The sequence below is a fragment of the Bombina bombina genome, chromosome 2 (genome assembly GCF_027579735.1).
Source record: "Bombina bombina isolate aBomBom1 chromosome 2, aBomBom1.pri, whole genome shotgun sequence".
NCBI lineage: Eukaryota > Metazoa > Chordata > Amphibia > Anura > Bombinatoridae > Bombina > Bombina bombina.
The window spans coordinates 730,303,828-730,316,150 of record NC_069500.1 but is presented as its reverse complement, the minus strand read 5'-3'; the positions used below and the strand labels follow the sequence as shown (position 1 = coordinate 730,316,150).

The window sequence follows — 12,323 nt, the reverse complement described above, 5'->3', positions numbered from 1 at the left end:
CCATTTTTTTCTATGAACGGCAGTTTTTTTTAAAAAAAAATTGCGAATCACTGTGGACTGCAGAACAGGAAGAACGATGTATCCCATAATCGTATGGCAAGTAAACTATTGAATAAAGTTTATTGTGTGTTAACTGTCCCTTTAATAAGGGGGAAATCTAGAGCACTCATTGGAACTCAACCAGTTGCCAGTTTTTAACACTTCATAGACTGAGTAAAGAGAACCTATTTTGTCCAATGTTAAAAAGGATACACACATTATTAAACACTTTTTAAAATATTTTTTATTTACATGTTCCTTGATAAAAGTACACTTCTGGTAGCACTGGAAGCATGTTTGAATGAAAAAAGTACAACTCATGATCAAAATGGTAACCTTTTGTCCTATTTACATAAATACATACTTGTGTTTAAACAGCATTGCTTCCAGAGAAGCCAGCAAAAGGCCGACAAACCACCATTTGTCACTGAGATGTATTGTGGATCTTAATTCATAAATGAACTTTAAAACAAAAAAGGTTAAGAAACAAAATGTATAGATGGAGCTACGCTTATAGAACTGTATACAACTATATGTTCTCTTAAGCTGTTGGCCAATAATGAGATGTGGGGTAGATTTTAGTTTAACAAGAGATTTCTACAGTACATGCTCATACATGTTCTGTGTACATTTAAAATTGTGCTTAACCGGAACATTCTAAAAGTATCTCAAAGTGGACGGAAGATCCATGTAGCGAAATTTTATAGCCAAGGTCCAGTAGTTACTTGACCCTGTAGTTCCCTTGCGAAGTCAAAATCCATTTGTTAGTCAAAAGAAATGTTTTTAGGTCAGAAAACATATGGATACATTTGCAAATTTTCATTTTGTTGCCCTTTTGAGACAATGACAGATAACATAATAAAGCCAGGTAACAAAGAAAACGTAGCTGATATTTCCCTGAAATGTGTTTGAGTGCTACATAAACCAAATGGTCTGACAATCTCCTGACACTATATGTGACCCCCTGTGAGTACAGGCATTACCACACTGTGGCACTAATCCATATGTGACTTTATTCTCACTAGGATGCAACCATCCAATTAATTGCTGTGATCTCAAGCTAGAAAATAAGCAGTGGTCAGCGTGAGTATTTTAAAAGTGTAAAAGCTAAATTTAATGGGAACTAAAGCTAAGGTTTTGTTTTCCTTTTATTAACACAACACATTAGGTGTCAAAGATGACTGACAGCTTGCAAACTCTCTCTAGCAGTCAAGGGATAAAGTTATATAGATTTCCAAAATATACATCAGTGTCCCTTTAACAGATTTTAGTATTGTTTTCTATACTTATACAATACCAGGGCTGGAAATTTCCACTTGTCCACTAGTCAAGAAGGAATAAAAAAAAAAAAATGCATGGGATGAGTAAGCAATTGGTATTTTGCCTACATTTAATATTGAGTGGACTAGTAAGTTTTTTCCTGTGAGAGGTGAACTATAGTCATTTTTAAAGCCCTGTTTATAACATTAAATATGTCTAGTAGCACTAAACCAATTCTTATTTTATTTACTAAATTTGAATTTAAAAAAATATTCCCACATCAAACAAATCTCATATTAAAGCTTGCACCATCAATAGATTCAGTAAACAAAAGTTAAAAAGCATAAATGTTATGTGGTTATATATGTAACACTGTTGATACTTGTCAATTGATTTTAAACTATACAGTATAGCAGGCAGTATTTGAACCAGCAGTTCTATACGCTAAATACATATACATTATTTATACAATATAAATACAGGCTTAAAGTTGAATTATATCAACATACAAGCATAAGTGGCTTTAAATAAAATCTAAGGCAGTCCAAAATGCAAATGAGATATTACATAAAAAACATATTCAAAATGAAATAACATATTCAAAATAAATGAATATTATATAAATTATAGACCAATAAAGCAAAAAAAAGAAAAGCAAAGCATGTAAACAATATCTTAAAAAATGTCATATGCGCAAGTCACCGTGGCAGGGAATTTTTAAGAACTCCTATTGTCTGTATTACTTCTGGTTGTTTATATATGTATAGTGGTTAAACACAGATTCTACTTTAAAGTGGTAATAAACACAATCTTTGTAACAGTGCATTTTATTCTAGAACGGAACACATAATATAGGATTTTATTTTTTAAATGTGCTTACTAAATATTTTTAAAGGTAATAATCTTATTCCAAGATCACGGCTGTATCATGTACACATTTTGTTTATCTTCTATGACAATGTACAACCAACACAAAGCTGTGACGCCCATTCTATAGCTTTCAATAGTAATGTGCTCCTGCACCTTTAGGCTGTCATGAGGGAATACCCTTATTGAAGCATAGGAACGTGCTACTATTAAAAGCTAAGAAGAGGGCAGTACGGCTTCACTTTGGCTATACTGCCAACATCATCCATGAAAAGCCACCAATAATGTTTTACACGTGGGGGCTGACAGCATGAAATAAGCTTATCATTCCCTTAAAATATATATTTACTGAGCTTTATATATATACATATATGTTTGTGTGTGTGTCATATAGAATAATATGCACTATTTCAAAAGACTGTATTTAATCTGCTCGAGAGACATGGCTGTAACACTGAATGGGCTAGATAAGCTTTTTCCATTTCCAATATTATTCTGTCCCATTTCACTCAGTCACTTATCTTGCCATGCTTTACTGGATGGGCTTCATGTAAAAACATAGAAACTGGTGAGACTTAAGAGACGACTAGTGAATCTAGCCCACTGACTAATATTTGGTAGTGCAATGCAAATTTATAATTAACTTTTCTTTTTTTCTTTTCTTTGTTTTCGATAACACAAGACTCCAGTGTTGAGATAATTGATTTAATCACTGGCAGATGAAATGTTATGTCTATGTTTTAACAAAGTCCGATATATAAAACAGTGCATAATGTATTACAGTTCTGCATAAATTGTCTTTGTCAGGCAAATTAAATGCAAAAACTGTAGATGGTCATATAGCACAGGAGGAATGCTCTTTGCTGAAAGGAAGCAGTAATCTGGGCTTTATAGGCAGAGCAAGCGACTTTGCACAATATGTCAGTGTGCTTAAAGGGACATGAAGCCATTTGAAATTCTAATAGATTAGTATTAATTCATAATAGCAGGGAAAACTTTGCAATATACATTCCTTACTGATTTTGTTTGCTTTTGCTGTAAAAATGTTTTTAATTTAATGCTTTTGTGTTTAAAACTATGCTTTTCATCCTATACTCCTTAAGAGGCCACTAAGGCAATCTGTTTCCTTAAAAATGGTGCAGATTGCCTTGACCAGCTACATATTAGACAGTGACTGCTTAGAGCAGTAGAAAAAAAAAACCTCATTTACAATTAACCATATTTGGCCATAAACAATGGAGAAAGACTCAAAGTTTTTTAAGTAATTTAACAAATTAAATAAAGTGACAGCATTAAATGTTTTTACAACATTTATTTTGTTTATAGTTCTTTCAGTACATAATTTCTGATATAAAATATATATATTATATATATATATATACACATACATGTACATTATATATACTAGGCATGGGCATTTGGATCATTTGTTATGATCCGGAGCCAAATTCTTGTGAAAGCGAAACAAACTAATATCTGGATTTGCACAGATGCTAGTGAATTTCACTTTAACAAGAATAAATGCAGCTCCAAAAAGAGCCAAATGTGAATAATCCAAATGCCCATGCCCAATATATATATAAAACCATATCTCCTCTGAGGCAACGTCTTCCTTACAGCAAAGTTGCTTTTAGGATCTATTCACTTGCAAAATGATTGCATGCTCACACATGAGCATAGGCATTTATGTTCCCGTAACTGTAAAGTACAGAAACATTTAATTAAAAAAGGATTTAATATATTTTGCCTAGGGCACTATATTTGCAATGTCATTAGCCAGTGTCCCATGAAGCTTAATTCACACATTCCAGCTAATGGGCATTTGTTTTTGTTTTAAAGTCATGTAGTGCGAGCAATACTTTCTAAAGATTAAGATTTGTGTTAAGTTATTAAAATTCATGATAAAAACAGACAATACCTGTTGCTAGGACAATGAGGAGCTTTGTTAGAAATGAGAAAATGAAGCCAAAATATATTCAAGCATATTTTTTTTTGTTCATGTTAAGTCACTGCCACTAATGTTGGTTAGTCTGCAGGTCCAAACAAATAAATCATGCAACGAGCAGTCCCTGATTGCAAAAACCAAGCTGCGATCATGCAATGACATCACTGCGAATAAAAAGTAAAGGGAAATATGTTAATAGGATGAGTACATATATAAACATTGCAAAAAAATAAATAAAAAAAATAAATGATGTTCTTTAAATTTGCCTGTACTAAACAGTTATACCACAAATCTGTATTTACTGTATGTAATAAACTCAAATGTTAAATAGCATGGAATGAATATGTGATTATCAAGAAGTAAAATTAAGCAGATCATGAATGAAGTTCACAGCCATTCACAATAAAGTTTGCGATAAAATAAAACATATGAATCAACAAGAACAAAACATCTCCACTGATTGTGCACTGTCTGTAAACCTATGTTTGTTGTGTGCGAAAGACAACAGAATGTTAATAGGCAGTGCGCATTGGCGTGTTATAGAATTAAAATCTATTACGTGTGGTTAGAACAAACGCTCCTTATGTTGGTTCGGAGGTACGTTCCCTCCTGCCTCAGATGATGAGAAGGGAGTGACAGTGGTTACGCCCCTGAGGGTACACAGCTGGTCTACACTATTTAAACTACTTGATAGTTATTTAATATAGATCTTGGTATAAAAACAAAAAATCTGAAAGCTCTCCAGGTTCGCAGAGAGCACTGATAAGGCAACATAATTACCATTATGTATGTAAATACAGAATACATTCATAGATTGTAGAGTAAAATGTGTGCGTAAAATTGAGCTGATAATATTCCTTGACCATACAATTGAAAAAATTAAAAAAATGTGTTATCTTAAATGTATTCAGCTTCCTAGCTTTAGTCTTATGTAAACTCTATAATGTTTTTAAGTTCTAATTAAAGAAATAAAGCCAAAAGCTCTTACTTTTAATGCTGCAGAACAAATATGTCTGTGCATGCATTCTCCTAATTTCCCCAGACTGGGCTGCTTTACTCTGCAGAATGGACAGAACTCAGAAGCAATAAGCGTGGTGGCACAGCATTCATACTGTGATGCAAAAGTGTTCTAAATTTGACTATAAATGCTCATGCACCATGTTTATAAAATGTTTAAATCTTTACTTTTTGCTTTTGCAAAACGCAATTTGCATGGTATACTTTAAACAGAAACTTAAAAGGAATCACTTCATTTTCCCTGAAAACAATGTTATGATTTCTTATAGATTCTTACTAATTTTTCAACATCTTCAAATAACTACAGGCAAACCCCATGCTAACAGAATATTTAAAGGGTGTCCAGAATAATATATCAAACAAGTCTTAAATGTTGTTTAAACAACGTAACATCCTTTTACTGCAATGGTTTATCAATTGCAAAACTCCACCCACCATTTGCCTTATTTGGAGGAGCCAATCTCGGCTATAGTTTGCAGACAAGGATAGCCACAGTCATAAAGTTAGTATAAAGTACATTGCGTTGTAGTTATCAACTAAAACTGATTAGGGACAAATAAATAGCATGGTCAGCCTTCAGAAGGCAGCAAGGTGCGTTTTAAGTTCTGAGATTTAGAAATGTCACAATTTTCAGAGAGAAATTAAATGAAAAGGGGACAAAATAAATAATGAAAGTATACTGCAAAGTTTTTTTCATTATACATAGCTAAATATTTAATATAAAAACCTCAAGGTGTTTACTGTCCTTTTAAGTATGTGAACAAAAATGTTTTCCTCAGTGAGCTTCCTTAGTCCATACTATCTAAGGTAAATATGCTCTATCCGCATTTTATGAGTATTTTTGTCAACTGAGCTCACGGTATTTGGAGGATGAGGCAAAATTTGTGTTAAAATAAACTTTAAAAAAAAATAAAAATGCATCTCTGAGGTTTGTGGAGAAGTACTGCCAGGTAAGATATATATTTTTCTGCTATGTAGACAGTCTGGTAAGATTAAGGCATATGCATGCTTATGTACATACATACTTGATTCTAATGTCCCTTTAATATAAAGATAAGTTGAAATTGCTATTAGATGACTTAAAGGGGCATGATACTTAAATATGTTCTCTGTAATTTATAGTTGCCGTTTTCCTGAGACAGTCTCTTTTTTGATCAATTGTTTGTAGGTAGCCCTCAGTTTACGCCGGGGTTAGGTTCCAGGAGGAATGGTTGTAAATCGAAACCGTTATAATTTGAAACCCAGTTTATAGTGTAAGTCAATGGGAAGTGAGGGAGTTAGGTTCCAGGCCCCTCTCAAAATTGTCATAAGTAACACCTAATACATTATTTTTAAAGCTTTGAAATGAAGATTTTAAATGCTAAACAGCATTATAAACCTAATAATATAGATTGTATCATCATCAAACTAAGTTTAATGAACAAAAACACTTGCTAAACATCACCTAATAAAATAATTACACAACAGACTGCATCATCATCATCAAACTAAGTTTAATGAACAAAAACATTTTTCTGCAATCAGTTCTCTGCATTGTTAGCATGTTAGATAATATTGGGTCTGCACCTATTCTATGCATTTCAATCTGCAGTGATTAATAAGCAGTTAGGCACCCTCACCTCAAGCTGCTGGACAGGAAGATAATAGGGAAGTTCCTGCTAAATTTTGCTCGATAGATCTGGTCTGATCTGTGTACACAGATCAATTTAAGGCTGTTAAGTTGCATAACTTTGCTGCAAAACAAGCGGACAGCTCCACCTATTTTCTATTTTAATTAGTGCATTGATTTCCAAAGCTTTTCAATAGCAGTCACATGATTGAAAAAAAGGTTGTTATTCTGAAACGGTACAAATTGAATCGGCGTAAACCGAGGGCCACCTGTATATAGTTTCTGAATATTGTGTGCAGTGCAGAACTCCCACCACAGAGGTCGCTGTGGCATTAGTATCATTGCTTACAGTATGTTTTTTTCCCTGCAGTTTTCTTGATCTGTGGTCTTCAGTTACCCTGAAGTTTAGCAGTGTGAGGTCAGGTAAGAGAAAGTCAGGATATGTGATATATAATACCTGGGAGTGTAGGGGGCAAGGGGTGATGAAGCCAGGCAGGCAGCTTAATAGTGTTGCACAATTTTGAACATGTTTTATTTCCCCCATGTATATACTGAGGCTTTGCTTAGCAGGGGCTTAACACATCAGGCTTTTCATGTGTTGGGACTGGAATTCACAGAACATACCAAAAATCTAGTTTTTGGGTTTCTGGGTCTATTAACATATTGTCAGCAATCACTGCAGAAGCAAAAATATAACCATGACCTCATAAAATGCCACCCACTTGTGAAATTTTCAATAATGTCTTAGCAAGTCCTCAACCTATCTGCATATATTGTTCTCAGCAGCCCCAAGACACCAGTTAGCAGTTTAAACATGTTGAGGTAATATCACTGTGTAATTTCAGGCTGTGTAACATTTATATAAAATTAAGTGTTTTGTGGTGTCCTGCTATACAGATGTTTAAGGGTTAATAATTTAACCCTTGCTTGATTATTTTGGTATTTGCTGTAAAGTTATTCTTCCTTTGCCAATTATGTTCTTGAGAGTAAAGAAGGTGATGAGAAGCTTGATGCTTTAACCTGCATTAAAGGGCTGTAAAGTGATTAAAACATAATTTATGCTTACCTGATAAATTCCTTTCTTCTGTTGTGTGATCAGTCCACGGGTCATCATTACTTCTGGGATATAACTCCTCCCCAACAGGAAATGCAAGAGGATTCACCCAGCAGAGCTGCATATAGCTCCTCCCCCCTACGTCAGTCCCAGTCATTCGACCAAGAATCAACGAGAAAGGAGTAACCAAGGGTGAAGTGGTGACTGGAGTATAATTTAAAAGATATTTACCTGCCTTAAAACAGGGCGGGCCGTGGACTGATCACACAACAGAAGAAAGGAATTTATCAGGTAAGCATAAATTATGTTTTCTTCTGTTATGTGTGATCAGTCCACGGGTCATCATTACTTCTGGGATACCAATACCAAAGCAAAAGTACACGGATGACGGGAGGGATAGGCAGGCTCAATATACAGAAGGAACCACTGCCTGAAGAACCTTTCTCCCAAAAATAGCCTCCGAAGAAGCAAAAGTGTCAAATTTGTAAAATTTGGAAAAAGTATGAAGCGAAGACCAAGTTGCAGCCTTGCAAATCTGTTCAACAGAGGCCTCATTCTTAAAGGCCCAAGTGGAAGCCACAGCTCTAGTGGAGTGAGCTGTAATTCTTTCAGGAGGCTGCTGTCCAGCAGTCTCATAGGCTAAACGTATTATGCTACGAAGCCAAAAAGAGAGAGAGGTAGCAGAAGCTTTTTGACCTCTCCTCTGTCCAGAATAAACGACAAACAGGGAAGAAGTTTGGCGAAAATCTTTAGTTGCCTGCAAGTAGAACTTGAGGGCACGAACTACATCCAGATTGTGTAGAAGACGTTCCTTCTTTGAAGAAGGATTTGGACACAAGGATGGAACAACAATCTCTTGATTGATGTTCCTGTTAGTGACTACCTTAGGTAAGAACCCAGGTTTAGTACGCAGAACTACCTTGTCTGAGTGAAAAATCAGATAAGGGGAATCACAATGTAAGGCTGATAACTCAGAGACTCTTCGAGCCGAGGAAATAGCCATTAAAAACAGAACTTTCCAAGATAACAATTTTATATCAATGGAATGAAGAGGTTCAAACGGAACACCCTGTAAAACGTTAAGAACTAAGTTTAAACTCCATGGCGGAGCAACAGCTTTAAACACAGGCTTGATCCTAGCTAAAGCCTGACAAAAGGCCTGGACGTCTGGATTTTCTGACAGACGCCTGTGTAACAAGATGGACAGAGCTGAAATCTGTCCCTTTAATGAACTAGCTGATAAACCCTTTTCTAAACCTTCTTGTAGAAAAGACAATATTCTAGCGATCCTAACCTTACTCCAGGAGTAACCTTTGGATTCGCACCAGTATAGGTATTTCCGCCATATTTTATGGTAAATCCTTCTGGTAACAGGCTTCCTAGCCTGTATCAGGGTATCAATAACCGACTCAGAAAAACCACGTTTTGATAAAATCAAGCGTTCAATTTCCAAGCAGTCAGCTTCAGAGAAGTTAAATTTTGATGTTTGAATGGACCCTGTATCAGAAGGTCCTGTCTTAGAGGTAGAGACCAAGGCGGACAGGATGACATGTCCACTAGATCTGCATACCAAGTCCTGCGTGGCCATGCAGGCGCTATTAGAATTACTGATGCTCTCTCCTGTTTGATTTTGGCAATCAATCGAGGAAGCAGCGGGAAGGGTGGAAACACATAAGCCATCCCGAAGTTCCAAGGTGCTGTCAAAGCATCTATCAGAACCGCTCCCGGATCCCTGGATCTGGACCCGTAGCGAGGAAGTTTGGCGTTCTGGCGAGACGCCATGAGATCTATCTCTGGTTTGCCCCAACGTCGAAGTATTTGGGCAAAGACCTCCGGATGAAGTTCCCACTCCCCCGGATGAAAAGTCTGGCGACTCAAGAAATCCGCCTCCCAGTTCTCCACTCCCGGGATGTGGATTGCTGACAGGTGGCAAGAGTGAGACTCTGCCCAGCGAATTATCCTTGATACTTCCATCATTGCTAGGGAGCTTCTTGTCCCTCCCTGATGGTTGATGTAAGCTACAGTCGTGATGTTGTCCGACTGAAACCTGATGAACCCCCGAGTTGTTAACTGGGGCCAAGCCAGAAGGGCATTGAGAACTGCTCTCAATTCCAGAATGTTTATTGGAAGGAGACTCTCCTCCTGATTCCATAGTCCCTGAGCCTTCAGAGAATTCCAGACAGCGCCCCAACCTAGTAGGCTGGCGTCTGTTGTTACAATTGTCCAGTCTGGCCTGCTGAATGGCATCCCCCTGGACAGGTGTGGCCGATAAAGCCACCATAGAAGAGAATTTCTGGTCTCTTGATTCAGATTCAGAGTAGGGGACAAATCTGAGTAATCCCCATTCCACTGACTCAGCATGCACAATTGCAGCGGTCTGAGGTGTAGGCGTGCAAAAGGTACTATGTCCATTGCCGCTACCATTAAGCCGATCACCTCCATGCATTGAGCTACTGACGGGTGTTGAATGGAATGAAGGACACGGCATGCATTTTGAAGCTTTGTTAACCTGTCTTCTGTCAGGTAAATCTTCATTTCTACAGAATCTATAAGAGTCCCCAAGAATGGAACTCTTGTGAGAGGAAAAAGAGAACTCTTCTTTTCGTTCACTTTCCATCCATGCGACCTTAGAAATGCCAGAACTAACTCTGTATGAGACTTGGCAGTTTGAAAGCTTGAAGCTTGTATTAGAATGTCGTCTAGGTACGGAGCTACCGAAATCCCTCGCGGTCTTAGTACCGCCAGAAGGGCACCCAGAACCTTTGTGAAGATTCTTGGAGCCGTAGCCAATCCGAATGGAAGAGCTACAAACTGGTAGTGCCTGTCTAAGAAGGCAAACCTTAGATACCGGTGATGATCTTTGTGGATCGGTATGTGAAGGTAAGCATCCTTTAAATCCACTGTGGTCATGTACTGACCCTCTTGGATCATGGGTAAGATTGTCCGAATAGTTTCCATTTTGAACGATGGAACTCTTAGGAATTTGTTTAGAATCTTTAAATCTAAGATTGGCCTGAAAGTTCCCTCTTTTTTGGGAACCACAAACAGGTTTGAGTAGAACCCTTGTCCTTGTTCCGACCGCGGAACCGGATGGATCACTCCCATTAATAACAGATCTTGTACACAGCGTAGAAACGCTTCTTTCTTTATCTGGTTTGTTGACAACCTTGACAGATGAAATCTCCCTCTTGGGGGAGATAATTTGAAGTCTAGAAGGTATCCCTGAGATATGATCTCTAGTGCCCAGGGATCCTGAACATCTCTTGCCCAGGCCTGGGCGAAGAGAGAAAGTCTGCCCCCCACTAGATCCGGTCCCGGATCGGGGGCTCTCGGTTCATGCTGTCTTTGGGGCAGCAGCAGGTTTCCTGGCCTGCTTGCTCTTGTTCCAGGACTGGTTAGGCTTCCAGCCTTGCCTGTAACGAGCAACAGCTCCTTCCTGTTTTGGTGCAGTGGAGGTTGATGCTGCTCCTGTTTTGAAATTCCGAAAGGGACGAAAATTAGACTGTCTAGCCTTAGCTTTGGCTTTGTCTTGAGGTAGGGCGTGGCCCTTACCTCCTGTAATGTCAGCGATAATTTCTTTCAAACCGGGCCCAAATAAAGACTGCCCCTTGAAAGGTATATTAAGTAATTTGGACTTAGAAGTAACATCAGCTGACCAGGATTTTAGCCACAGCGCCCTACGTGCCTGTATGGCGAATCCTGAGTTCTTAGCCGTAAGTTTGGTTAAATGTACTACGGCCTCCGAAATGAAAGAATTAGCTAGTTTAAGGACTCTAAGCCTGTCCGTAATGTCGTCTAGCGTAGATGAACTAAGGTTCTCTTCCAGCGACTCAATCCAAAATGCTGCCGCAGCCGTAATCGGCGCGATACATGCAAGGGGTTGCAATATAAAACCTTGTTGAACAAACATTTTCTTAAGGTAACCCTCTAATTTTTTATCCATTGGATCTGAAAAAGCACAGCTATCCTCCACCGGGATAGTGGTACGCTTAGCTAAAGTAGAAACTGCTCCCTCCACCTTAGGGACCGTTTGCCATAAGTCCCGAGTGGTGGCGTCTATTGGAAACATCTTTCTAAATATTGGAGGGGGTGAGAACGGCACACCGGGTCTATCCCACTCCTTAGTAACAATTTCAGTTAGTCTCTTAGGTATAGGAAAAACGTCAGTACTCGCCGGTACCGCAAAGTATTTATCCAACCTACACAGTTTCTCTGGTATTGCAACGGTGTTACAATCATTGAGAGCTGCTAAGACCTCCCCTAGTAATACACGGAGGTTCTCCAATTTAAATTTAAAATTTGAAATATCTGAGTCCAATCTGTTTGGATCAGAACCGTCACCCACAGAATGAAGCTCTCCGTCCTCATGCTCTGCGAGCTGTGACGCAGTATCAGACATGGCCCTAGTATTGTCAGCGCACTCTGTTCTCACCCCAGAGTGATCACGCTTGCCTCTTAGTTCTGGTAATTTAGACAAAACTTCAGTCATAACAGTAGCCATATCTTGTAATGTTATCTGTAATGGCCGCCCA

At 38.0% G+C, this 12,323-nt stretch overlaps 1 protein-coding gene across 1 annotated transcript; it reads right to left on the bottom strand.

Moving 5' to 3' along the window:
• Nucleotides 1-265: 265 nt before the first annotated feature.
• Nucleotides 266-10,488, bottom strand: LOC128649467 (uncharacterized). Its single transcript, XM_053702749.1, has 2 exons — nucleotides 8,711-10,488; nucleotides 266-8,674 (listed from the first exon to the last, which is right to left on the bottom strand). Exons 1-2 carry the CDS (start codon nucleotides 10,406-10,408, stop codon nucleotides 8,198-8,200), a joined length of 2,175 nt encoding a protein of 724 aa, XP_053558724.1. The 5' UTR covers nucleotides 10,409-10,488; the 3' UTR covers nucleotides 266-8,197.
• Between the last annotated feature and the right edge of the window lie 1,835 nt (nucleotides 10,489-12,323).

Coding starts and splice junctions, on each gene's coding strand:
- LOC128649467 (XM_053702749.1), bottom strand. CDS start 10,408: ATGGAAAGTGAACGAAAAGAAGAGTTCTCTTTTTCCTCTCACAAGAGT. Junction 8,675..8,710: donor TGATTTTTCACTCAGACAAG/GTAGTTCTGCGT, acceptor TTCTTACCTAAG/GTAGTCACTAACAGGAACAT.